We start from the raw sequence: 27,157 nt of genomic DNA on the forward strand, positions 1-27,157 counted from the left end.
TTAGTGTACCGAGCTACTTTTAATTTTCTCATCCAAAAATGGTAAAATTCCTTGATATTCTGCCTTATACAGTAAATTCAATTTTTATGACTGGATTCTGTGATTCTGTCTGTGTTTTCTGCGTCATGGAAATCATAGGGCCCTACTATTTGAGTTTTATCACAACCCATGTATGATAAACCTAAAATGTTTGTGAAGACAGAGTTTGTTTGCACAGTCTTTGCATTCTTGTGTAAATGTAGATTTTGCAAAGATGTTGTTTTAGGCCCAGACGTCTTTCTCACCATATGGTTTTCTGACTCTGCATAAGTTGTGAAAACCTATTAAACATGACAAACCCTACCCCACTGTTTTATTCATATAACACAAACCCAGTTGAGTATAATTTATTAATACAGGCTGCCAGAATTAGCACTCCTTTTAGTGACATCAGCCTTCACAGTCGAACAGCCAATACCACAAGAGTCAGACAGTACGACGTAGGGACGTTTGTGATGAATAAATAATCTGCTGTGTTTAACATGGGGGGCCATTATATTACAATCTTTGCTGCTGTTTATTCCCTCCTGAAAGGATAAAAAAAAACACAGGGTTTAAGAAAGTCTGTCTCTTTTAATTTTCATATAACAGAAACTTCACTGTCAACATGTAGAACTATTATGGCTTTGTTGCTATTAAACTGTCGGGACAGGACCTTATAAGTAAAGTCTCAATTAATTTGTCTTTTTTTCCTCAGGGGAGCGTTTTCAGTGGTGCGACGATGTGTGAAGTTGAGCACGGGCCAAGAATATGCCGCCAAAATCATCAACACCAAAAAACTCTCCGCAAGAGGTCAGTCAATTCCTGAAAATGTTCTGAAACGTTCCATTTTTTTCAGAACAATATAACGGGTAGGTTTTGATGGGATAGTTCACTCAAAAATTAAAATTCTGTCATTAATTACGACTCTCATGTTGTTCCAAACCTGTAAGACCTTTGTTCATTTTCGAAACACAAACTAAGGTATTTTTGATCAAATCTGAAAGCTTTCTGACCCTGCATAGACAGCAACGCAACTACCACATTCAAGGCCCAGAAAGGTAGTAAAGACATCGTTAAAATAGTCCATGTGACATCAGTGGTTCAACCTTAATTTTATAAAGCTATGAGAATACGTTTTGTATGCGAAAAACAAAAATAAACAAAAAATTTCATTTTTGGGTGAACTTTCTCTTTAATTCTAAGAACAGTTTTACAACTAATATATAATAATGTGAACACGTAAAACACGGTCATTTAAATTTGCAATGTTTCCAAAGTAATGAAAAATAATGTGTTCTGTATTGTGACATGCTTCTGAGTGAATTTGATTATTGAAAAAAGCAAAAATGTATTTCGGAACTTGGTTTTGTCCATCGGTTATGGCATTTTGATCTTAAACATGCATAAATTAATTGTTTTACCGTAAGATCATAAAGATGCATTTGGAAAATGGTGAATTTTCATTTCATTTCAACGTCACCATATGCAGTGAAGGCATAGAATTGTACTTTTATGTGTAATACAGATACTATGGTACCATTTCCATAAAACCATGGTAGTACTGATTTGTAAACGCTCAGAAATTCAATAACAGAACATCCAAAGAACACTCAAAGTTCTACAACATGCTGATAACTATATTTAAATCTGCTTCCATGGTTACTGTCGGTGCCAAAGGCAGATCCAAACACCATGGCAATGAGACAGAAGCTACACAAATGAAACGGCAGAAAGAGATTTTCAGTTTTTACGGCATCCCGCTGTTGAGGGGTGTAAATCTTTTTATGCCCTTCTGTCCTCCCTCCCTGAAACTTGAAGCCAGCAGTTGCTTTGCCAAAGTGTCATCCTCATCATGTCTCTTTGGCCGCATAGTCATTGTGGTGAGAATGTGTAATGTGGAGAACAAGCACTTGACATGTATTTGATTCCACAGGCACTGAAAACCATTTTAAAATAGGCCCAACAACCCTCTAAATACAGCTTGTGTGGAGAGACGCATTGCTTTCTGATTGCGTGGTCAGTGGAAATCAAATTAAGGTTGGGAATGTAGATTAGTAAGATTAGTCTTTTAAGTGTTATCTTTTTGATGCAGACAAGACTGGTCATTAGAAAACCTGTCAAGATTATGTCCAGGGCATATTTTCTTTCCTTTTTTGCATTGTGACCTACAGTTGCAATCGAAATTATTCAACCCCCTTGACCTGCAAGACATTTTGCTGCAGAGAACAAAATTTTGTGAAAACAATTCAACAAAGCCATCAGTACACTAGTAGAGAAGGTTTATTCATACACATTTGAGTAATTTTGAGAACGTAAGTTGATGACTAATGAAAGAAAATTAAATTGGCTCTAAACATTCATGTTCAAAATTATTCAACCCCCAAAAGTAAAATCTGGTGCAGAATCTTTTATTCCTTAAAACCACCAATAAATGCTGTTTGGAAGTGCTTAGAAGCTTCTGTCACCTTTCTACTGCAATCTTGGTCCATTCCTCGCCTGAAAAAGCTTTCAGATCACTGATAATCTTTTGTTTTCACATTGCCACTGCTTTTTTTCAAATTCAACCAAATATTTTCAATGAGAATTAAATCTGGAGACTGAACAGGCCACTCAAGAACATTCTATGACTGATCCCTGAACCAAGCGTAAGTAGATTTGGATGTATACTTTGGGATGGCTGTCCTGCAAGAAAGTCCACTGATCATCAGCTTCAGTCTTTGCATCAAAGGCATCACAATTCTTGCCAAAATGGCCTGATACTTCAAAGAATCCAGGATGTCCTTCATACAGTCATGTTTTCCACTTCCTGCTAAAGTAAAACAACCCCATAACATGACTGATCCACCTCAGTGTTTGACAGTGGAGATGGTGTTCTTCTGCCAATAAGTTTTGCCTTTTTGCACCAGACATACTGCTGATCCACAGGTCTAAAACGTTCCAGATTGGTTACATCACTCCATAAATCATTCTTCCAGAACTCCGCAGGTCTATCCAGATGAATTTTAGGATGTTCAAGTCTGTCTTTTTGCTCTTCTTGGGCAAGAGTGGTATTCGGCAAGATGCCTCAACATGAAGGCCATACTTGTCTTGTGTTCATCTTATACTCTGCATTGAAATGTTTTTCCTCCTTTTGTTGGGTCATCTTGCAAGTATTTGGCTGTACACTGCAGGTTTTTCTCAGTTACTCTGATCAAACATTTTATGACATTGTGCTTTTTTGTTCAACACCACCAGGTTTTCTGGTACAACACACTTCAAACTAAGGAATAAGGCTGCCAGCTGCGTCTCAAGGAACTTTTAATGTCTTGGAAATCTTAATGTAGCCTTAGACTTTCTAATAAAATAAGACAATTTCTTCTCTATAGTTTTTGTGAGAGCTCTGTTGACTGTGTCATATTAGCGACTCAACTTCAGCACATGCATGGGCTAACTGTGTGTATGTGTCACACCCCAAGCTAATTCTGTTTTTTAATAAAGTTTATAAAGGCTTAATTGTGTTTTAAGACAATTTTGTTCCCTACCATAAAAAAATAAGTGACTTAAAACAGCAATGTTGAACAGGGGTTGAATAATTATGACATAGCTGTGATATTAAAAAATCCTATAACTCAAAAACATTACATTCTATACTGACATTATAACTTTTAATACGCCATTAAACTGTTGTAGATGCAATTTTTATAAAGTCCTGGATCTTCAGAAAAGCTTGTATTTGTAAAGTACCATCGTCTCTGGGGGGTTGAATAATTTTGATTGCAACTGTAACTTTATATACACTACCATCCACAAGGTTTAATATGACTATTTTAAAGGCTGCTGTTATTTGATTTAAAATACAGTAAAAACAGTAATTTCATGAAATATTATTACAATTTAAAATAACTGTTTTCTATTTGAATATATTTAAAAAATTAAATATGATTACAAAGCTGAGTTTTCAGCATTATTACTGCAGTCTTCAGTGTCACATGATCCTTCTAATCATTCTAATATGCTGATTTGGTGCTAAAATAAACATTTATTATTTTCAGTGTCGACACATTCTTGACACGTTTCATGAGGTTCACCCTAGCCCTTGCATTTTGTGTTATTGTACCTTTTTTTTTTTTCATGAAAACCAAGTATAGGATAATAAATGTTTACAGTGATTGATTTGACATTTATTTGACAAAATATAGCACTGCGGTGGGTCGTCAAGATTAGGAGTGACTGTCTTTAGGCTGAGAGTTACTGTGAGGAGAGAGAAACAATATGATCTGTCAAGGGGTTAGAAGGAGGGTGGGCATGAGAGAGGGAATGTGACCTAGATATACAGAAAGAGAATGAGTGGGAGAGAGAGAGAGAGAGAGAGAGAGGGAAGGAATCATCATGAATGACTGTTTGAGAGAAAGACACATAAAGAAAGGGCTGACAGTAAAGGCACCTTTGGCACTTGGCAGCTGTGTGTGTGTGTGTGTGTGTGTGTGCATGTGAAAGAGAGGCAGGGTACAAGCATAGTTACATGCCTGGAGCACGGGACTCTCATCTGACCCAGAGAGATGGTCATGACCCTGGCAAAACGCACAAATAAGTTCATGAGATGTGATTTGTAGTAAGACCCATTAGCGATGGATTGTCCAACCTTAAAGGATAACTCCACTTCCAGAGCAGCAATTTACAAATAATTTACTCACCCCCTCGTTATTCAAGATGTTTATGTCTTTCTTTCTTCAGTCTTAAAGAAATTATTTTTTTGTGGAAAACATTTCAGCATTTTTCTCCATATAATGGACTGATATGGTGCCCCGATTTGAACTTCCAAAATGCAGTTTAAATGCGGCTTCAAACGATCCCAAATTCGGTTGTAAACGACCCAACTGAGAAAGAAGGGTCTTATGTAGCGTAACGATTGGTTATTTTAATAAAAGTAATACAATTTATATACTTTTTAATGTCAAACGCTTGTCTTGTTACTCTGCTTGGACTTTTTTTGTTCCGGTTCATGACAGTTAGGGTATGTTGAAAAACTCCCATCTCACGTTCTCCCTCAACTTCGAAATCATCCTATATCGCTGTTTTACCTTTTTTGTTAAGGGTGTTTGATCTTTTTTGCATGTTTATGTTGCAAAGACTGGGTCGTAACTTCTGCAGCAATGTAGGATGATTTTGTAATGATTTTTGAAGTTGAGGGAGAAAATACGATTGGAGTTTTTCAACATACCCTAACTGTACATTATATGTGAATCTTTGTTTTGGAAATGGACTTCTCCTTTAAAGGAGAAGTTCATTTCCAGAACAAAAATTTACTGATAATTTACTCACTACGTTGTCATCCAAGATGTTCATGTCTTTCTTTGTTCAGTCGTAAAGAAGTTATGTTTTTTGAGGAGAACATTTCAGGATTTATCTCCATATAGTGGACATCTATGGTGCCTGCGAGTTTGAACTTACAAAATGTAGTTTCAGTGCAGCTTTAAAGGGCTCTAATTGATCCCAGCAGAGGAAAAAGTATCTTATCTAGCAAAGCGATCGGTTATTTTCTAAAAAAAAAAAAAAAAGCAATTTATATGCTTTTTAACCTCAAATGCTTGTCTTGTCGACCTCTGCGTGTAGACAGTTAGGGTAGGTCGAAAAACTCCCATCTCATTTTCTCCTCCAACTTCAAAATCATCCTACATCACTGCAAAAGTACCAACCCAGTGTTTACAAAGTGAACGTGCAAAGACCAAACGCCCTTTTCACAAAAAAAAGTTAAAACGGCAATGTAGGACTATTTTTAAGTTGGAGAAGAAAATTAGATCACTTCCAACTTTAAAATTGTCCGACATCATTGTTTTACCTTTTTTTGTAAAGGGTGTTTGCATGTTCGCTTCGTAAACACTGGGTTGGTACTTCTGCCTATGTCACGTGTGCGTGATTATGTAATGTGTGAGGTCGAGCTAGTGCAAGACGAGCATTTGTGACTAAAAAGTACAGAAATTCATATTTTTCTTAGAAAATGGCTAATCTTTTCGCTAGATAAGACCCTTATTTCTCGTTTGAGATCATGTAGAGCCTTTTGAAGCTGCATTGAAACTGCAGTTTTGACCTTCAACCTATTGGCCACCATTGAAGGTCACTATATGGAGAAAAATCCTAGAATGTTTTTCCTCAAAAACCTTAATTTCATTTCAACTGATGAAAGAAAGACATGAACATCTTGCATGACATTGGGGTAAGGAAATTTTAATTCTGAAAGTGAACTTCTCTTTTAAAGATCAATTATTTGACTAGATTTTGTTGTTTTTCCACAACCATAAACCATCAAAACTTTTAACTAGTAATGCGTGGTTTTCACCTTGAAGTCAAGATTTTGTCTTAGGAATGAAGTGTGTTGTGGTTTAAGGATATTATTTAAATTGGTTTTCGTTAGTATGCTTCTGCAGGGAACTCATTAGCTCGAGCAAAGCTCCATAGCTGGGTTGACAGTGTTTAGTGTTGGCGTTCTAGTGTTGCGACAGCTTCAGGAGTATGTGTATAACTCAGAGAATGCACAGCAGCTGAGCTTAAGGTCAACGCACATCAGCGACAAACAAAGGGGCGGGATTCCAGACCCGGCCAATAGCCAATCAAGAAGCCTGTCTCTGTGATGGGGTTAGTAGGAGTAAGACAAGGCAGTGCCAAGCCATTAAATCTTAAAATATGGCAAAGCTGAGAATAGGGACAATAAAATATTGAACAATAGGTAAAGGTGGAACATGATCAAATGGAAAAAAACAAAACTTTTGAACACAGACTAATTGGCTCTTCATATGCTACTCCACTGTGTGACACGGCGACCTTGAGTGTCAGTTGGAATAACAGTTTAGCAGAGGTCAGATGACAATTTATGTTTGGCTTCGCTTTCATACAGTGTTGTGTTTAACTACCGATGAAGTGGAGGTTATGCAGTATACAGTGGCTCCACCAAAAAAGTTAAAGGAGAAGTCTACTTCCAGAACAACAATCACAAATAATTTACTCACCCCCTTGTCATCCAAGATGTTCATGTCTTTCTGTCTTCAGTCGTAAAGAAATTATGGTTTTTGAGGAAAGCATTTCAGGTTTTTTCTTCATATAGTGGACTTGATTGATGCCCTGATTTTGAACTTCCAAAATGTAGTTTAAGTGTAGCTTCAAAGGGCTCTAAACAATCCCTGCCGAGGAAGAAAGGTCTTATATAGCGAAACGATCTGTCATTTTTTTCGGAATATAAAAATTTGCATACTTTTTAAGCACAAAAGCTTGCACAGGTCCTGGGATGCACATGCACGTACTACTGAGTCATGTCGAAAGGTCACTCCGGAACTACAGACCCAGTATTTACAAAGCGAATGCCATGGACTAAGAAAGTGCAAGTCAAACACTGTTTACAAACGATGTTGGACAATTCTGAAGTTGTAGGAGAAAATAAGATGGAGTTTTTCGTAATACTCTACCTTTTTTAGCCGGAGTACACAGACGATGAACTTAGACGTGATTTGTAGTAGTGATGGGAAGTTCGGATTATTTTACCGACTCGGGCCTTTGAGTCTCGTTCAGCAAAATGAACAAATCTCTTTTCGAGTCATTTCGTTCATTTTAGCAAAATATAATTAAAATGTTACGTGTTACTTCCCTAACACATCTACTGCTTACACAAACGTTGATTACACTACAAACAAGACAAAACTATAATGCTATAAGAAACAGAAAAGATTAATTCATTGTTTACCTGGCTCTTTAGTCTATGATTAGCTCACCTCACCTCTTATCTGACAAGTTTTTGAGTTTGAGTCATTCGTTCATCATGTGACAGCCCCATAAGCTCAACCAATGCAGTGTGAGCTGGGAAAAAGAATTCATCTCTCGATTCTTCGGGTTTGAGTCGGTCGTCCAAATTTGCTGACCTAATTGCTTAGCGTTGCAGTTTTATTATTATTTTTGCATCTACATTAGATAAATATAGTGAAATTAGACCCATCCAGTTTGGCTGATTAATTTTGTGCTCTCTTCTTAAATCGTTGATATCGCCTTCAGCTGCGTCTGTGATTAATTAAAGCTGATTTTTAATTGCGTGTGTTGATGTTGGATTTAATTTTTCTGATGTGTCTTGAGGCGTTATTTGTGCTGAAATCAGTTTGCTGAAACATTAGACGCCCTTCTAGAGCATGAATCATAAGCTTAAGACACGTTTTGTATCACCTTAATTCATCTTGGGCTTGATGGTGTTTTAGTGCTGCCTCTCTTAATTTTCTCTGTTGATTTTCAAGAAGGGAGCATTTATTCCACTCTTATAGTAGCTCATCATCATCATAATTATTAGCATCATTGTCATTATTGTAATTAACAGCCTAGGCAGTGCGTTCTCTGTCCAGATGGACCAGTTGGTTGCTTTTCAACAACCATGACCTTGAGAGATTTGCTGAGATAGATATAGATATATGAGACATAGATATAGACAAATAAAGGGCTGAGATGACACATCAGAAGAAGTTTAGATTAGATATTAACATGGCTTTCACCGTCTGAACCTTAAATCCAAGTAAAAAGTGAAGGTATACATCTAGCCGCCCTCAATTCTGGGCCACACTGACCCTCTTATCAAGACTGAATGAGATCTAGGACGTTGATTTAGCACAAACGTGACAAGCTTATAGTTTGTGATTGCTGCCTTCTCTCATGTTTTTGTGCCAAATGCACAAACACTCAACACAGGAAATAATGATGACGTAATAAAAAAAAAAATTAATAGCATATTGGGTATGTGATGTCATTGTCAATGGCATGTAAATCTACGTTGGAGCTGACCAATGTGATGGGTGTGAAGTTTTATTTTAAACGTGGTTTAAAATCTATTTGAAATGCATTGTTTATTGGTACCATGTCAGTTAGCAGATCTCAAAATGATTGTGTTTCATACTTTAAATTGTAAATTTGTGATTCCTAAATTCACATTAACGAAATCCAGCACTCTCTATTCAAATTAATTTTTATCTGTTTTCTTTTTTATTTAAAATAACAACAGCAACAAAAACTTAATTTCTAACTGCTTGTTTTTTCTTTTTTTTTTAAGTAAAAATAACAAAAACCCTTGCTATGTGTATTGCATTAGGCTAACCGAGAGTTGTCATAGCACTTGCATATTATTGCTCTTTTGCTGATTTGATTGCTTCTTTTGTCCTCATTTGTAAGTTGCTTTGGATAAAAGTGTCTGCTAAAGGAGTAAATTTAATCAAACATTGATTTCATTTTTAGCATTATTGTGTTACAATGTAGCTTCAACATCAAAATAAGTATAAAAGAACTCTTATCAATATCAGCCAGCATTTTAATATTAGTCAGGGCTCTGTGCTTACTTTTCTTTTTAGGAGCATTTGTGCTCCTAACTTAAAATTTAGGAGCACAGTCAAAATTTCTGGAGCATATTCTAATAAAAAAAAAAAAAAAAAAAATCTGATCAAAAGTTAGCCTTCCCATTACGAGGTGATATTTGACTCTTTAAAGTGATTTACAGGGGAATTTTGTTTTTACCTTTGTAATGGCATTTTTCTAACTTTATTAAAAGTATGTCATCTTTTGTCAAAATTAAAAAAAAAATGTATTTTATAAGCTTTTTAAAAATTCTAATTAAAACAACAGACTAAGAATAAGTTACCAATCAAATGAAATCAATATTAACAAAATTAATTTGTACTATAGAGGTGGCATAGAAGAACACAAAAGTGGCTTGTAGGTCTATTTTCATATTTTTAATGAGGCTCTGAGGTGGCATGGGTGCAATCAAATTCATAAATTCATGTCGAGACTGATGTTTTAAAAAAAACATTTTTTTTAATATAGAAATGTTAAATGATTTAAATAACTGAAAATATACTTAAAAAATGAGGCTAAAACTGCCAGTAGGTGGCGGCAAGTCACTGATTTTATTACTGAATCATTCATTCATTTGATTCATTCGAACGGCTGATTCATTCAGCAGTAAAGCAAGTGACTGTCTTTATGAATGGGGAAATTGAATCATTGACTAAATTCAATTAAAAACACTTGTTCATTCACAAAAGAAACACAGCTGTGAATAAATGGAGATGCGCAGCGGCACAGCTGTGACAATTTTTTTTTTTTTTTTTTTTTTTTTTTTTTTTTTTTTTATTATTTTTGACAATGAAATGGAGCAAATCAGGCAATAGTGTTACAGTCAGACAATGTAAGTCATTTAATATTAACTCCTTGTTTATTTAACTGTTGGACAAAGTTCCATTATAATCAATGAAGCTGCACAATGAATCTTATTTACACTCTCTCTACACTTTGTGTATGGAAGGATTGGTGAGATTGGTGTCTGTGATACATTACTCAGCGTTGCAAAAAAACATAGAAATCTTTGAAGCTCCCCTCAGCGCAAACACAAATATGCTGATTTGATCAGTCGCAAATGCGACAGTCGCACTGTGGAGCCCCGTTAGTCCATCCTTACTGTTGTTTAGAGCTAATATTACACTGTTCAGTGTTTTATAATTTTTGGTCATAACATTTTCTGTTTTTCTGTGTTGATCCTCAGATCATCAGAAGCTCGAACGAGAAGCTCGAATCTGTCGTTTGCTGAAACACCCCAATATTGGTGAGCTTTACCTCCACCAATTACAATCAGAAACATGTATATTATTAAAGAACATTTTAAGCATTTAAATTCTAAATTTGTTGTTGACAGTTGATTGTTCTCATACTTTCACCTCAGGTCAATATTGTGTAATTTTTGTCACTACAGCCACAATAAAATCTAACCTGAACTATCTGTTTTTGTTTTAGTTCGTCTGCATGACAGTATATCAGAGGAGGGTTTCCACTACCTACTGTTTGATTTGTAAGTGTCAGTGTACTACTGTCAGAATGTTCCTCCGTTTCCTTTCATCAAATTAGCTTTGACGTGAGAAAGAGCGCAACTTAAAATGATTCATACTTCATATGTTATGTGCTTCTGAAGCCTTTTATCAGCATTCTTTGCTTCTGCAATGTTAAATGGATTAGTTCCCAAAAAATAAAAAACATGGTCATCTGCTCAACTTTGTATGAATGCAAAAGGAGATGATTGTATTTATAAGATGAGCACACATGCACAAATTGTTATTGATCATAGTAAGTTTTATTTGCTGATGTTAATTTTACAGTATAGTTTTGTATTTTGCATTTTGTGTACTGGTTATGAAGACCAGTGATCAAATTTGCCAGAAAATACTACTCATTTGCTTGTTTATAAGGTGACAGGAAAAACTCAATTTCTTGTGGCAGCACACAGCATGATAAAATACACTGTTTTACAAAACAGTGTTAGTTCTTAAATCCCAAGAATCAATTATTCAAGCCTGTTTTCAGCTAACGAACGGAACATTGTAGCACGCCTCCCGTCTAATATATTGCAATAAGCTTTGTGCTTTGTTACTTTTGATATGAAAGTCTCAGATTTCAAATTCAGTCAATTTTATTACAATATTCAAACAAGAAATGGCGCTTTGGCGCTGTTTAATGTGGAGTGACAGATTGCTGTAGTGCCTCAGTTCAAGAGAAGCAGCAGCACAAAGCAGTGCGTGAACTTATCATCCAGTTTACACACAAAATAAACACAAATTAACATCCAAAAGTATGTTAAAAGAAAGAGTACAACTTACCTAAAATTTGTATCCTGTCTAATGTAACCGCTCAGCGTTTCAACCACGGAAAGACTTCATTATAACAGCTTCTAAACAAAATGTCACATAACGCCACATTTACCTCTGAAAAAACATGCGGTGACCATAAGCTCTTTAGTCAGCTAGAAAAACTCTAGAGAGAAGGATTATGCTATATATGCACCATATAACATTTTTATAAAAATTTTACTGTTTAAATATTTGTCTTAATAAATCTGTCAAGTTTTTATGACAGCCACCATTTAAATGTTTATATTAAAAAAAAGAATTTAAGTAGAAATCAAATTCATTTTACCCTTTAATATTATAGTAATGTAGTACCAATTCACTCTCATGTATACTTTACAGTATTAATTGAGAGTTTTTTCCTTGAAAAAAAAATATATATATATTTATTGGGCATGTACTGTACAGCCTCAAAAGATAAGTGAATTGAAAAAATAAGTGTTTTATAAAAAATAATAATAATAACAATAAAAACAAATGTATATCTTAATACCTTTATATCAAATTATAACAAAAAACCTGCAGGTTTGCTTTATTGTAAAGTGTTAGTCTAACAGTCAAAGTAATATTCAAAATCATGTTATTATTTCTCTCCCTGTCAGATTGTTTTCAGATTTCAGACTCAGATAGGGCTGCCCCCTATTAGTCAGTTAACTGTTAATCGACGAAAAGAGGCTTGGTCGACCAAAATTTTATTAGTCACTTAGTCACTGAAAAAAAATTCCACATGAAGTGGCGAAGTCACGCAGTCTGTGATGGACATATTGTTAATGGCTGGTCTATGTGGTAATGTAGTACATTGGGCAGGACATCCATACGCTCACCTATTATCTGTTAGCCTCAAATATGGCTTTTTATCTGAAAGATGTATGTAGTAGCAACTTTACATTGCAGCTATTGTGCTATTGAAGTGTCTGTGCGGAGTGTGGAAGCTGAACAGTAGTACGCTTATATTGCATGACAGATGGAGGCGCCGGTGCGTTCACTTGCTCTTAAAATACTCTGTCATTTTTGGTCGTACAGATAAAAGTAATACATCTTTCAAATTTGTAAAGACTCTACGTTTATTTGTATGCACTCAGAATAACAACGAAACGTTGCACTTTTGTAAAATAATTAAAGCAAACAGGATGTGCTTTCTGCTGTCTCGGCCTCTGTGAACTTGACGTGAAAAATAGATCTATAGAGAGTGAAATGTCTACTTTTAAATTCCAATTCAAGTAGAAAACAAATGTTCTCAGATTATGTAATCCATATGAAACATGCATACAGGCGTATCACTACTGCGGAGATGATGGGTCTGTGTCGCCAACTTCATCTGTTAACCTGAAAACAAAAATATGCTAGTTTATCAATAAATTATTAAAATGTTAATACAGTCTACTTACTGTTTTTCCCTAAAACATTCAGAATTATTATATATGCCGGTGTGCTGTGGCAAGCTTTTTTTGCATGCGCTTGAGTGCTTATTAGGTTATGTATGTAGGCAGTTAAAGGCTCATTATTATGATTTATATGGGTTATTAATAAATGTGCGACTAATAGTCGGCTAATGCTTAAAATGAACGACTACTAGTTGACCAGAAAAATTTTTAGTTGAGGGCAGCCCTAGTAATATAATATAAACACAGTGATATCAAATATTCTGTAACCAAAAAGTGCCTCCTTAAAGGAGAAGTCCACTTCCAGAACAACAATTTATATATAATGTACTCACCCCCACCAATGTTCTTGTCTTTCTGTCTTCAGTTGTGAAGAAATTATGGTTTTTAAGGAAAGCATTTCAGGATTTTTCTCCATATAATGGACTTAATTGATGCCCTGATTTTGAACTTCCAAAATGCAGTTTAAATGCAGCTTCAAAGGGCTCTAAACGATCCCAGCCGAGGAAGAAGGGTCTTATCTAGTGAAACGATCAGTCATTTTTTCGTAAAATAAATTTTTTATACTTTTTAAGCACAAAAGCTCGGGGATGCGCATCCACGTCACTATGTACTATTGAATCACATCGAAAGGTCACGCGGAACGTAGGCGGAAACTACAGACTCAGTGTTTACAAAGCGAACGCGTAAAGACTAAGGAAGTGCAAGTAAGTCAAACGCTGTCTACAAACAAAAAGGTACAACGATGTCAGACGATTCTGAAGTTGTGGAGAAAATAAGATGGAGTTTTTTACCATACTCAACCTTTTTGAGCTGGAGTACGCAAACGATGAACTTAGACGTGATTCGTAGCGTCGTGAACGCGCATCCCAGAGCCTGTGCTACACAAGTTATTGTGCTTAAAAAGTATACATTTTATATTTAAAAAAAAATAACTGATTGGTTTGCTAGATAAGACCCTTCTTCCTCGGCTGGGATTGTTTAGAGCCCTTTGAAGCTGCATTTAAACTGCATTTTGGAAGTTCAAAATTGGGGCACCAATGAAGTCCATTATATGAAGAAAAATCCTGAAATGCTTTTCTTCAAAAACCATAATTTCTTTACGACTGAAGATGGAAAGACATGAACATCTTGGATGACAAGGGGGTGATTAAATTATTTGTAAATTGTTGTTCTGTAAGTGGACTTCTCCTTTAAAAGCATGCCGTTGTTGCGAATCTTAAAAACCTTCCCCTCGGTTTTCACAGTTCTAGCTTTCCGGAGAATTTTTATATTGGATTCTCGTCTCCATGGAAACTGAGCTTGAGGAAGGGACGTGCACTAGAACAGGAATTCTGTTTGAATTAGCAAATAGCCAGACTGAACTTCCTGTGTTTTAGGGTGACTGGAGGTGAACTGTTTGAAGACATTGTAGCCAGAGAGTACTACAGTGAAGCAGACGCCAGGTAAGAATGCCTTTCTTAATGTTTCCCTTTTCTCTGTGCCTCTTCTCTGCCCTTTCTTCTCCTCTCTCATTGGCCCTAGCTTGTTGCACCCGTCACCATCACATACACATTCACTATGAGTTTGTTTTGCATTTGGAGATGCTATTTAAAATAGCATCTTGTACAGTGCAACACACAGATCTTGCACTTTGTCCATCACACACATACACACACACTAGGCTGAAATGTGACCTTTGGCTTAAAAAGGTAGCACGACAGAACTGGACACTCACATTTTTTGAGATAAACTGTATGCTGTTGTGTTTAGTTTAGGTGTTCTGTGTAATGATATCAAGTTCTAGAGTGTTGCTGTTGTGTCTTTTGTCTCTCTGTCTCTATATATGTCTTCTCTTGTTTTTTTTCCACTGATCTATCTCTGTCCTTTCATCATGCATTATGACTCTCTCCCTCTCATACACAAACACTTGCTCAAACAAACACAGACACAGCCTTCCTGTAGGCAATTTTTGGCTATCCTGTACAGATCCCTTTCCACGTTGTGTGAGTGTGTGCTTGTGTGCTTGTTACCAGGGTTTACAGTATGTAGTTGAAGGTGTTAGTCCTGAGCATTATCACCTCTGCGGTCCAGCCCATATATGCAATTTCACATCATGACTCACGCCGACTTCCTTGCATACATTCTGTGGGTGTGTGTAACACGTTCACTTTGACCGTCTCTCTTGTGGGTTTTTTTGACCTAGTGCTTGTTTCATGGTATTGTTTGTGTGGGGAGGTGTGGTTTAGTAGTTAAAGGACTGGCCTGCTAACAGATCTACAAACTGTCAGGATTTTGCCCTTGACATTTAAGCTAATTTTTCTTTTAGGTAAGTATGTGTGTCATTTGACTAAATTTATAAGCAGTTTATATAGTATATCTCAGTGTATGCTATATACTCAGTATATCTATCAATAATAAACAAAAGAAACGATATATGTATATTTGTATATATAAAATAGCCTGCATTTATAAATAAATAAATTAATTAATTAATTAAAAAAATAAATTATATATATAAAAAATATATATATATATATATATATATATATCTGCCACTGTTATAAAAACAAAACAATCTCACAATTCTGGCTTCTCCGCTATTGCGAGGGGAAAAAAGTCAGAATTGCGAAATATAAATTTGACTTTTTTTCTCCCAGTTCTGACCTTCTGACCTTTTTCTCGCAATCGCGAGTTTATATCTTGCAATTCTGACTTTTTTCTTGAAATTGCAAGACATATATTACGAGAAAAAAAGTCAGAATTGGGAGAAAAAAAATAGAATTGTGAGATAAAACATGAGTTACAATGAGTCCAATTTCAAAGGTAAAAAAGGGGGGTTGGTATAAGTGTGAATTGTGAGATATAACCTGCGAGATATAACCTGGCAATTTTGCAATCTGCTATTCTGACTTTTTTTTTTTTCTCAGAATTGAGAGATAAAACTCTCAATTGCAAGTTGCAAGGTCCAGTTTCGAAGGTAAAAAAAAGACTGATATTGTTTCAGAATCATGAGTTTATATCTCGCAAATTTGACTTTATAACTTGTATTTTCGAGTTTATAACTTGAAATTCCAAGGGAAAAAGTCAGAATTGTGAGATAAAAAGTCGCAGTTTTTTTTAGTGGCGTAAATGGGCTTCCATATTAAAATCTTTTTTTTTTTTTTCAAGTGCAATTTATTTCTATGAAGAAAAGGTGCATTTTTACCAGCCATTACTACAGTCTTCAGGGCCACATGATCTGTCAGAAATCGTTCTAATATGCAGATTTTTTTATTTTTTTTTGGCCAAGAAAAATTTCTTATTTCTACTATCAATGTTGAAAACAGTTTTCTTGTTTAGTATTTTTGTGGAAGCAAAAAAAGTCTGAATGCGAGATAAAAAGTCGCAATTACCTTTTTTTAAAAAAAAAAAATTCAGTGGCGTAAATGGGCTTCCATATTAAAATAACTGTTTTTTTTTTTTTCAAGTGCAATTTATTTCTATAATGCCAAAGTTGCATTTTTACCAGCTATTACTACAGTCTTCAGTGTCACTTGATCCGTCAGAAACATTCTATTATGCTGATTTGATTTGGCCATGAAACATTTCTTATTTCTACTGTCAATGTTGAAAACTGTTTTCTTGTTTAGTATTTCTGTGAAAGCACAGGATTCTTTGAATAGAAGGCTTATAAAAAAAGCATACATTTGAAGTAATTTTATTGAAAAGGTGTAAAATCTTTTTTTTTCATCTTGTTTTGCTTTTCAGTTTATCAGTTTAATGCATCCTTGCTAATTTTTTAGGGAAAAAAAAAAAAAAAAACAGGATGAGTAACCCAAAATAGTAGTGTAAATATCATTAAAAAACATTTTTTTGTACATTATGAATATACATATATATATATATATATATATATATATAAAACTAAATGATTAATATTAATACTTAAATGACAGATTAAGTAAAAGCAAAAAGAACTCTGTTTGCAATTTAAGTACTGCATTTAATGGTGCAAAACAAGTACTTGACTGGTCGATTACTTGTGCATGTGTCTAATACAAGTGTCTGATTAGATTACATTATGATCAAGTTCAACAGGTTCAATCTCAAGTGTATAAACCATAGTTACTGAGCCTCACCGTCTTGTTTGTCACCACTATTAAAGTTGAGCAATGTGCTGTTGTTCTCATGACCCAGCTGTTAGTTACGACATTGCCCTTTAGCAGACGCTCCACCAAAGTGTAGTTTACGCTCTTGTAGTGCACTTGCATTACATGCTTTTACACTGTAATTACTGCAATTACATGTAGTATATTGCACATGGCCTCTTATAATAGGTATATACAAAGCACACAGTGGCGTCCAGAGATGAAATTGTAGGCTGATAACACTGTACACTGTTTGAATCAAGTGCTAGCTTCCAGTCCCTAGATATCCTTGTCAAGTAAAGTACAGGTTATCACCGCAAAATTGTATTTATAAAACTAATAATAAAAATAATTAATTTTGTATTTTTTTGTGTTATTTAATACATTATGTAATACGCTGTAATAACAATATTATTCGAGATTAACAGTTTTTTTTTGATTGTCAGACACATTTCAGAATACAACACAATACCTCTGTAAAATCTATAAATCTGTGAAATTATTATTATATTTTATTTTTAATTGACACATTTGTTACAAGAAAAATAAACTTTAAAATATTTTTATAATTACAAAATTACAAACATCAGTGCTTGAGAAATCAAATGTTTGCGTGTTTCTTTTGTAGGAATAGATGCAGGGAAACATCTCAGCTTCTTTCCTTGTGCTCGTCTCCTGCTGACCTGCTTCCAGCCACCTGCTGTCTGTCCCTCCTCTCGCTCTCCTTCTCTCTTTCCCTTCTTTCCATCTCTGTTGTTCTCTCTTTCACTCTAAATGTCCCTCTTCTTGTGAAGCCCTGCAGCCGTGCGCTGCCCCCTGCCTCCTCAGAGAGAGGGAGAAACTAGGGCTCCAATTAACACGCATAATTAGGGCTTCATCTTTCTCCCCTCCTCCCATTCTCCACCTGTCTCTCTCTCTTTCTGTCTGCCTTCTCTCTTTTATTCAGATATTTTAGCTCTCATTCTGTGTGTGATAGTGTCACTGACACCTACTCCGCTGTGTTGTGGCTCTTGTTGTTGGATGTGGGACAAAAACAGGGTATGACGCTATTGCAATTGGAAACAGGCCTGAGCTTTAAAGATATAAATCAGTGAAAAGGACTTCACTAATCATCTATCATGTGTTGTTTATCAATCTGGTATTTTAAAATATTTGTATTTTTGTTTTGGCACAGGTGACAAGTGTCAGTCATTTTATTGATTAAAGGGGTAGTTCACCCAAAAATAAAAAATTCTGTCATTTATATATATATATATATATATATATATATATATATATATATATATATATATATATATATATATATATATATGTATATATTTCTTGCAGTAGCCAACAATACATTGTATGGGTCAAAATTATCTATTTTTTTATGCCAAAAATCATTAGGATATTACATAAAGATCATGTTCCATGAAGAAATGTTCTCAGTATTTTGATTATTTATTTGCACCCTTAGATTCTAGATTCTCAAAAATTGACCCTTATGACTGGTTTTGTGGTCCATGGTCACAATTAAGATATTTTTGATGAAATCCAATAGCTTTCTGACCCTAAATAGACAGCGAAGCAACTGACACGTTCAAGGCCCAGAAAGGTAGTAAAGATATCAATAAAATAGTCCATGTGACATCAGTGGTTTAATGGTTCAACTATAATTTTATGAAGCTAGGAGAATAGTTTTTGTGTGCAAAGAAAAGAAAAATATTTTTTTGCCAACAGTTTCTTCTCCTCTGTGTCAGTCTTCGGCATTCATTCACAAGAGTCCGGTCATAACTATACATTAATATCATATCATGTCAAATCTACTAGAGAAGGTACACAAAACCATACAAATGTTTTTTTTTTTTTTTTTTTTTTTAATAAATGCAGTTTTTTTTTTTTTTTTTTTTTTTTTTTTTTTTTTTTCATCAAAGAATCCTGAAAAAATGTATAAAGGTTTGCCAAAAAATATTAAGCAGCACAACAATTTTCAGCTGTGGTAAATAATGTCTGTTGAGCAATATCAGCATATTTCTAAAGGATCATGTTATACTGAAGACTTGACTGATGGCTGCTAAAATCAGCTTTGTCATCAAAATTTTAAATGTAATAAAACAGAAAATGGTTATTTTAAATGCTAATAATATGTCACAATATCACTGTTTTTATTGGGGTTTTTTTTAATGCAGCCTTGGGGGCCAGTTTTGCTAACAGTTTGCGTCAGCGCAAACCATCTTTTGGTGTTAAAATAGTACTGTCAAGATTTACTATAGACACCCAGTGAAGAATTAGTGCTTAAATGGCGTGGACACAGTTATATTTGCACCTGACCTTATTGAATATGCATAAGTTTCCCTTTCAGATGCAAAATTTATAGGTGGAGAGTATTAAAATGAATCACGTAGCGCTTGTCAAATTACTGGTATTTGTACCATTATATAACGCCCCAAAAAAACACGTCCTTAAGCAGGTGGTAATTTGCGCTGCTCTTAGTAGATTGCACTGGTCATTATAGAAATGGTCTGGCTGCGTCTGTGTTTTTTAATGTGCGTATTGTTAGTAAATCACACGCAGTTTATTTTTTGTTGTTCTTGTTTATTAAATCTGGCCCATAGTGAGCACTGAAGACGTATTTCACTGACGTCTTCGACCTTAAAAGAGAGCTCCACTTCCAGAACAACAATTTACAAATAATTTGCTCACCCCCTTGTCATCCACGATGTTCGTGTCTTTCTTTCTTCAGTCGTAAAGAAATTATGTTTCTTGAGGAAAACATTTCAGCATTTTGGCTATAATGGACTGCTATGGTGCCCCGATTTTGAACGCGGCTTAAATGCGGCTTCAAACGATCCCAAATGCGGTTGTAAACAATCCCAGCCGAGGAACAAGGGTCTTATCTAGCGAAACGATCGGTTATATAAATTAAAAAATTACAATTTAAATACTTTTTACTCTGAAACGCTTGTCTTGCCTTGCAGTCCAAGGTATTTTCTCCCTCAACTTAAAAAATCATTTAAAAATCATCTTACATTATTGCAGAAGTTCCGACCCAGTCTATGCAAAGTAAACATGCAGAAAAGATCAGACACCCTTAACAAAAAAGGTAAAACAGCGATATAGGACGATTTTGAAGTTGAGGGAGAACATGAGAACATGAACATACCAGAACATGAACCAGAACAAAAACAGTCCAGGCAGAGCAAGACAAGATGAGCGTTTGGCATTAAAAATTATATAAATTGTATTATTTTTTATTAAATAACCGTTGTTTTGCTAGATAAGACCTTTCTTCCTCGGCTGGGATTGTTTACAACAGCATTTTGAAGTTCAAACTCGGGGCACCATAGCAGTCCATTATATGGGGAAAAATGCTGCAATGTTTTCCTCAAAAAACATTACGACTGAAGAAAGAAAGACATGAACATCGTGGATGACAAGAGGGTGAGTAAATTGTTTGTAAATTGTTGTTCTTGAAGTGGAGCTCTTCTTTAAACTTTTGAACAATAGTATGTAATATATTAGGGATGTAACGGTATCAAAATCTCACAATGTGATACTATTGCGATATGAAGTCCACAATACAATATTTTAATGCCTGTCTGTGAAGTTAAATTATTTTATCTAATGTACTTTGAGAGTTCAGAATTAATAGCTCCAACCCATGTTCCTAAGAAAAAAGTGAATTGTCTTGTATGTGAACTTTAAAGGGGATTCGACCCTCTTTTTAGTTGGTATACTGTCTCTGTCTAAATTACATTCACACTGGTGTTTTAGAAGCCAAACAAATTAGAATATAATAATAATAGCAACAACAATGACAGTAATAGCCGTATATTGTAAAACAATTGCACTGTAATGAAATGAAAATGAATATTTCAAATGTGTGTTATTTTTGCTTGCTACACTACAGTAGGGAAATTACAATTCTTCTTTTCTAATTTTTACATTTGAAAGGGAGATGGTGAATTTGGACAGCAGTAACATTACCCATTTAATCCGCTAGCTGTCAGCAATTCATACTCCACTTTTAAGCTTTTTTTTATGAAAACGGCAGTAGAGGTTTTATTTCGAAGGAAAACTCCAGCTTCATTGAAAACATGCTTACAAAAACACTGCTGTAATCATCTGCCATGAAAATAAAGCATAACTGGTGGCCTTTGCATTTCCAAATGTGCGCTAAACTCACAGTACATGCAGTAAACGAATTTACTGCATTCACTGTGAACGGAGCTGTTCTGAGGCGTGGAAAACATCAGATCACGAGCTGATCGCCTGAACGAAGTGCGCGCTTCGCTTTGAAACGCACAGAGAAAACTGACTTGATGAAGGGATTAAGCCATATTGCGCTTTCAGTTTTAGTTCGTTTGACAAATACTGTGAGTATGATGGCCCAAAACACAACTTTAAAGACCTTTTATGTTGGAATATTTAAAACATCTACACTTTTTGACCAGAATACCTATATCGTTTCATATCGTCATGTGACTATAATAATATAGAGACAGTTTTGTCATCGCGATACCACGATATTGGTGATATCATTACATCCCTATAATATATAAAGCACAATGTTGTTATAAGTATTGTCTGTGTGTGTGTGTGTGTGTGTGTGTGTGTCTGTGTGTGAGGCCGATCGCCCTTCAAAGAAACTGTATATCTGTATAGTAAATCTTCACACACCAGCATTTATTCTCACATCCTTCAGATTTAACACACACATTCACTCACTACACCTGTTTCTCCTCACCTCCCCTCTCCTACTCTCTCTCTCCTTCTTTCTCTGATGTTGTTCTTGTTGTTGACAGTTGTGTGTTTCATGTCTAAATGGTTCTGTCTCTTCACTTCCACCATTCACTTCCCTCTCTCCTTTTAATCCCTCCCTCTATCTCCCTCTCTCCCCTCTCCTGTATACGTCACTCCTCCCATCTCTCGTGTATCGATTCAACCGTCACCTTGTTTTCTCTATCATCTCTGCTCCTTTTGTTCAATGCACTGTCATCACTCCATCAACTGTTTGATTTCACTCTATCCATCCTCACGTCTCCCCCCCTTCACCTCTCATTCCCTTCCTCCCTCTCCCCCTCCCCCTCTTCTTTTTCTTTTCTTCCGTTTTGTCTTCACAGTCACTGTATCCATCAGATTCTAGACAGTGTCCATCATATTCACCAACATGACATAGTGCACAGGGACCTGAAGGTCAGTATGTAGCTCACACACTGCCTGTATATGGCCTGTCTGTTTGCCCCTGCTTGCTCCTATCTGTGTTTGTAGCTGTAGCCTGTCTGTCTGTCTCGTCCGTCTGTCAGTCTGTGTATGGCATCATGGGCTTCCCCTAATCCATTGACTGCCGTCCCAAAATTCCTACGCTTGATCTTTAGCTTGATGCCGTCATGCAGATGATCAGAACTCTCAAAGTGTCATGGATATTTTTGCTTGAGGTTTTTAGTTTTAGTTTTTATTTATTGCTCCCTCGACTATTACTTTTAAAGGGATAATCCACTCAGAAATGAAAATTCGGTCATTATTTACTCATTCTCATGTTATAATCCTGTATGCATTTTTTTGCATGTCCACAGAAGTAATACAAATAGGTTTGAAATTACATAAGGGTGAGTAAATGATAAGAACTATCCCTTGAATGATGTTTAAATTAGTATTTATAGTATTATAGTGGTTCTTTGTATAAACAAATTACTGTATGTTAGAGTTCATTATGTACCATGTTTTCTGTGTCAAAACCAATGCACTAACACTTGTTTGAGGTAATAGGGGGCTGTAGGGGTGAGCAATGTACTGGTAGACATGATTAACTGGTAGAAATTTATCAGCTTGTAGAGATTTTAGACTATGGTCTTTATCGCAGTTACACGCTCATGTGACATTGCTGTGCTACGTGTTCACTAAAACTTATACTATGTACACATTTTCAAGCATGGAGCTTTAAAAACAAGTGATTTTAAGCCGTGAAACGCAACCAGTAGCAAAAGAGAACTCCTTTCACTATATGCGCACAGTGTCTGAGAGACTATTTCTGCATGCTGTCAGAGTGTGCACGTGAACCGTATTGAACAGGATTATTTTTGCCACTTTATAGGCCTTGAACGGTTAAATGCACACAGTTGTATGTGTCAAACTGCCTGTCTTTGCAAGTAAACCCATTATTTTAGGTCTTAAATGAAAGAAAACAGCTGAAAAAGAAAACACACGTGTAACATTATGGATCCGGGCAGCTCCTAAAGTGACAGCAGTCTTAATATTCCTGCTGTCTATCATTCATGTTAATCAAACAACAAAAGAGATAAAATCTCTCATTGATCTTGACTAGATCAGATTTCATTTATCACATGAGGAGAGTCGAAGAGAGTCGAGCTGACTGACAAGAAGAGAAAGGTGAGAAAGACAAGACTATGGTGGAAGTGTTTCAAAACAAAATGCAAAGCGTTTTATTTAACATTAGGCATATAACATGGTGTATTATTATTCGTTTGTTAATGTTTGTTATGTTACATTTACGTTAATGCTGCTAATTTAAAAGTGAAAGTGAAATGCGCACAATGCTTTTACAAGCTACTTAAAAGCAAAGGAAAGTGAAGAAAAGAGGGAAAACTCCAACTAACTAAAAACCATCAACTGCTAGATGCTGAATTGCTGCTAATTTGAAAGTGAAAGTAAAACTCGAACTATACTTTATGTATAGAAAACATATTGCTGTATTGTTTTCCCTTTTTTTCCCCTTAAATATTCTTTAGTTGGTCTGAAAAAGGTCTTTAAAACTCTTAAGTTTACCCTCATAAAGCCTGCAGAAACCCTGAAAATAACCATATTGTGATATATATTGTTACCGTAAAATAAAATAAAATTACTCATGTCGTGATTTTTTATTTTTTATTTTTTGTCACTTTGGTCAAGATTTTGGTCATATCACCCACCCCTAACTTAATCAGTTGTAATCAAAAGCATGTCTAAACTTAAAAAAACTTTAATTATGCAATTGCTTATTTTCTTATGTTAAAAAATATTTAAAAAAATCCAGAAATTGTGTTCTGTGTTTTAACTTTTCTGGATTCGGTGTTTTGATTTAACACAAATTATTATGAAAAATGGTGATAATCAAATTAATGCATACAACATTTATCAATTTAATTAATTTTTTAAAATATAAAAAATTAAATTTGAGCAATTCCTTCCTTTTTTTGGCAAACAAATTGCTGCACAACAAAGGTTTACTGTTTAAAGTAAAACTTGGGTGACAAATTTTGTGACATTCCTTAACAATAATGTTTTAAAAACGATATTATTGTTATTACTTTGAGAAGTGCATTCTACTTCACAATAGTCAGGGGTGCACATAAGTTTTTTTTTAGCCTGGTTCTCATAAGAGCACCTGAAAATTTGGTTTGGTCCTCACACTGCACATAGTGTGACCCATTAAATATAACTCTAAAAAATAAATTAATAATAGTGATAATAATATTATTGGACTTTATTTAGTTCGTTTTTAAATAAAATAATAAAGTGTAATACTATTATATTTTAAAATAAGAAGGGAGTATTAAATATAAAATACAATTCTTTTATACTAAATATAAAAATAAAATGTTATTATTTACTTTATTAGAATTTTCATCATTTTCAAACCTAAATTAGCCAGTTTTTATTTCGGCAGGTTGCCCGCAAGTAAGTATATGTGCTCCCGCTAGGTTTAGTGCTTCCAACTGAATGAAGAGCATTAGTGAATAAATTGTCACATTTTTGCATTGTGCTTTAAAAACAGCAGTGAATAGCCTAGAATTATGCTTTTAGTTAGAATAGAACTCTTATACAGTATTACAGTTACAGTCAATCTAAAATAGTAATTGTGCATTAACAGCTGTCAACCGTGTTAGTACGCAAATGCTCTGAACTTATTTTCACAGCGCATGGTCATGCATGCAGACCTGCGGACCACTTATGTGCACCCATGACAAAAGTAATATCTCATAATGTCATAATTTTGTAAAGTCAAACCAAATTTTTATTTTGGTTATAAAGATGACCTTTGAGTTCTAGCTGTATTTTTTTAATCAAATGAAATAGTGAAATATTTGTGAAATGAACTCTCAGAATAGCTCTGGAGATGAAGTTCGTGTGGACTGCCCTCATATAGTGACACTGCAGACGCTGAAAGCACCACTTACTGTAGTTACGTGTAGTAGATAAAACGGCATCACTGATTCACACAGAGACGCACATGCAAATTTCATCTTTTTTTAGTTTAATATTCACAGACACTAATCCATATTGTGGTTTGATTAAGTGTACAGCTCTACTTTTGATTTTATTCATCCAAATTTTGTCAAACTGTGTGACAATCCGCATTATACTATCAGTTCTATTTTTATGACTGGATTCAATGTTTCTGCATCATGGAAATCATAAGGTAGTCAGCATGTGCTAGGCACAGGAGATTTTATAGCAACTCATCTTGTTTTATTGCTAGTGTCACAGTAGTATCCCAAGGTTCAGTTTCAGTAGGTTTTTTTTCCTAGTATTTGAATGAGTAACACAGTTATGTTATCTTATTTCAAACAGTAGTAGGTTGCACTGTCTTTTCACAGGTACAATATTTGTAGATTTGTAATTTTACTTCTCATTGAAGATTCTTGCGAAAGTTGCTTTTCTATCTCGGGAGAAGAGACTCAAATATTGTAATATTTAGTGATGTTAGTACAGCGCATAAAGCTAATAATAGAGAAGGCAGCACAGTGAGTTTCAGTGCATTTTTAGACATTTTAATGTCCACAGCAGTTCTTTCAAGTGGAGATTTTGTGCTGAAACACAGTGACACTTCCTGTCTCACCCCTACACACACACAATCACACAGTCATACACACACATCTTCTCTTGCAGACCAGCCATGATCAGCAGCTGACACTGGGGGAGGTGTGAAGAAACACATGCACACACTGTGATGAATGCACAAATCCTTACATGTTTTTTAATATCTAAATATCCCTACATGCATTCATACATTTAAAGACAGAGTAAACAGATTCGCTCTGAGAAATGGGTTTATTCAGAGACGTTCTGTCTTACACTCGCCATGACCATATGTCATGCTCCGTGGTCTTTTAATGGGAGACATTTAGAAAGCAAATGCAGCACTTTAATTTACAGCCCTGAACTTTACTGCCATGCCAGAACTTTACACACATGCCAGTAAACTCGTGCAGTGCACACTGCACATGGATAATAATAATCACGGCTATAACGTTATTTATGCAGCACTGTTCCTAACAGTAATGTTCAAACGCTCAAAGTGCTGTATTAAAAATTAAAGTCTAGATTGCTTTAAACAGCAGAATTTGACAGAATCATCTTCCAGTATGTTTGACAGAAGTTTTTCAGCTGATTAAAAATAATTTAATTGAAATTAAATGCAGTCTTTTTAAATATAATGATAAATGTGATAAATGATAAGAGTCTGCAAAGTAATCAGTTAATGTTAATTGGAATTACTAAATTGACTTAAAGAGACAGTATCAGAAGCAAAGAAAAATCTAAATGTTGATCCTTTGTATATCAGTCTTAAAGCTTTTAAGCACAATTTCAGTTCTGTAACTTGAAAGTCAGTCTGCGAAATCTTAATAAAGCAATTTTTCCTAAATAATATAATCCTAATTATAACCTATATATTATATAACCTATAATCAGGGGTGCACATAAGTGGTCCGCAAGTGCGCATGCACCACCAAAATAAAAAAATGCGCTGTTTGAATAAGTTCGGACTGCTGATTTGCATGCCAACATGGTTGACAGCTGTTAATGCACAATTATCATTTTAGATGGAGAAACTGTAACACTGAATAAGATTTCTATCCGAACTGAATGCACAAATCTAGGCTATCTGCTGCTGTTTTTAAAGCATAATGCAGAACTGACGCACTTCACTTGCGCTCTTCAATCTGCAGCGCATATGCTGACAGGGTTGCCAGGTTTTCACAATAAAAACCCG

General features: G+C 35.1%; 1 protein-coding gene across 47 annotated transcripts in view; it reads left to right on the forward strand.

Moving 5' to 3' along the window:
- camk2b1 (calcium/calmodulin-dependent protein kinase (CaM kinase) II beta 1) overlaps positions 1-27,157 on the forward strand; it is an 82,047-nt gene that overhangs the window by 4,059 nt on the left and 50,831 nt on the right. For 38 of the 47 annotated variants that reach the window (XM_051110957.1, XM_051110913.1, XM_051110918.1 and 35 more), the window contains exons 2-5: positions 737-831; positions 10,559-10,618; positions 10,807-10,861; positions 14,452-14,517. In XM_051110957.1, coding sequence (XP_050966914.1) covers positions 737-831; positions 10,559-10,618; positions 10,807-10,861; positions 14,452-14,517 — 276 coding nt within the window. Of the gene's footprint in view, positions 1-736; positions 832-10,558; positions 10,619-10,806; positions 10,862-14,451; positions 14,518-22,286; positions 22,360-27,157 lie in introns of those variants that run through there. The other 9 variants (XM_051110914.1, XM_051110923.1, XM_051110928.1 and 6 more) reach the window with 2 other exon arrangements.

This window comes from Labeo rohita, chromosome 5, assembly GCF_022985175.1.
Source record: "Labeo rohita strain BAU-BD-2019 chromosome 5, IGBB_LRoh.1.0, whole genome shotgun sequence".
NCBI classification, from domain to species: domain Eukaryota; kingdom Metazoa; phylum Chordata; class Actinopteri; order Cypriniformes; family Cyprinidae; genus Labeo; species Labeo rohita.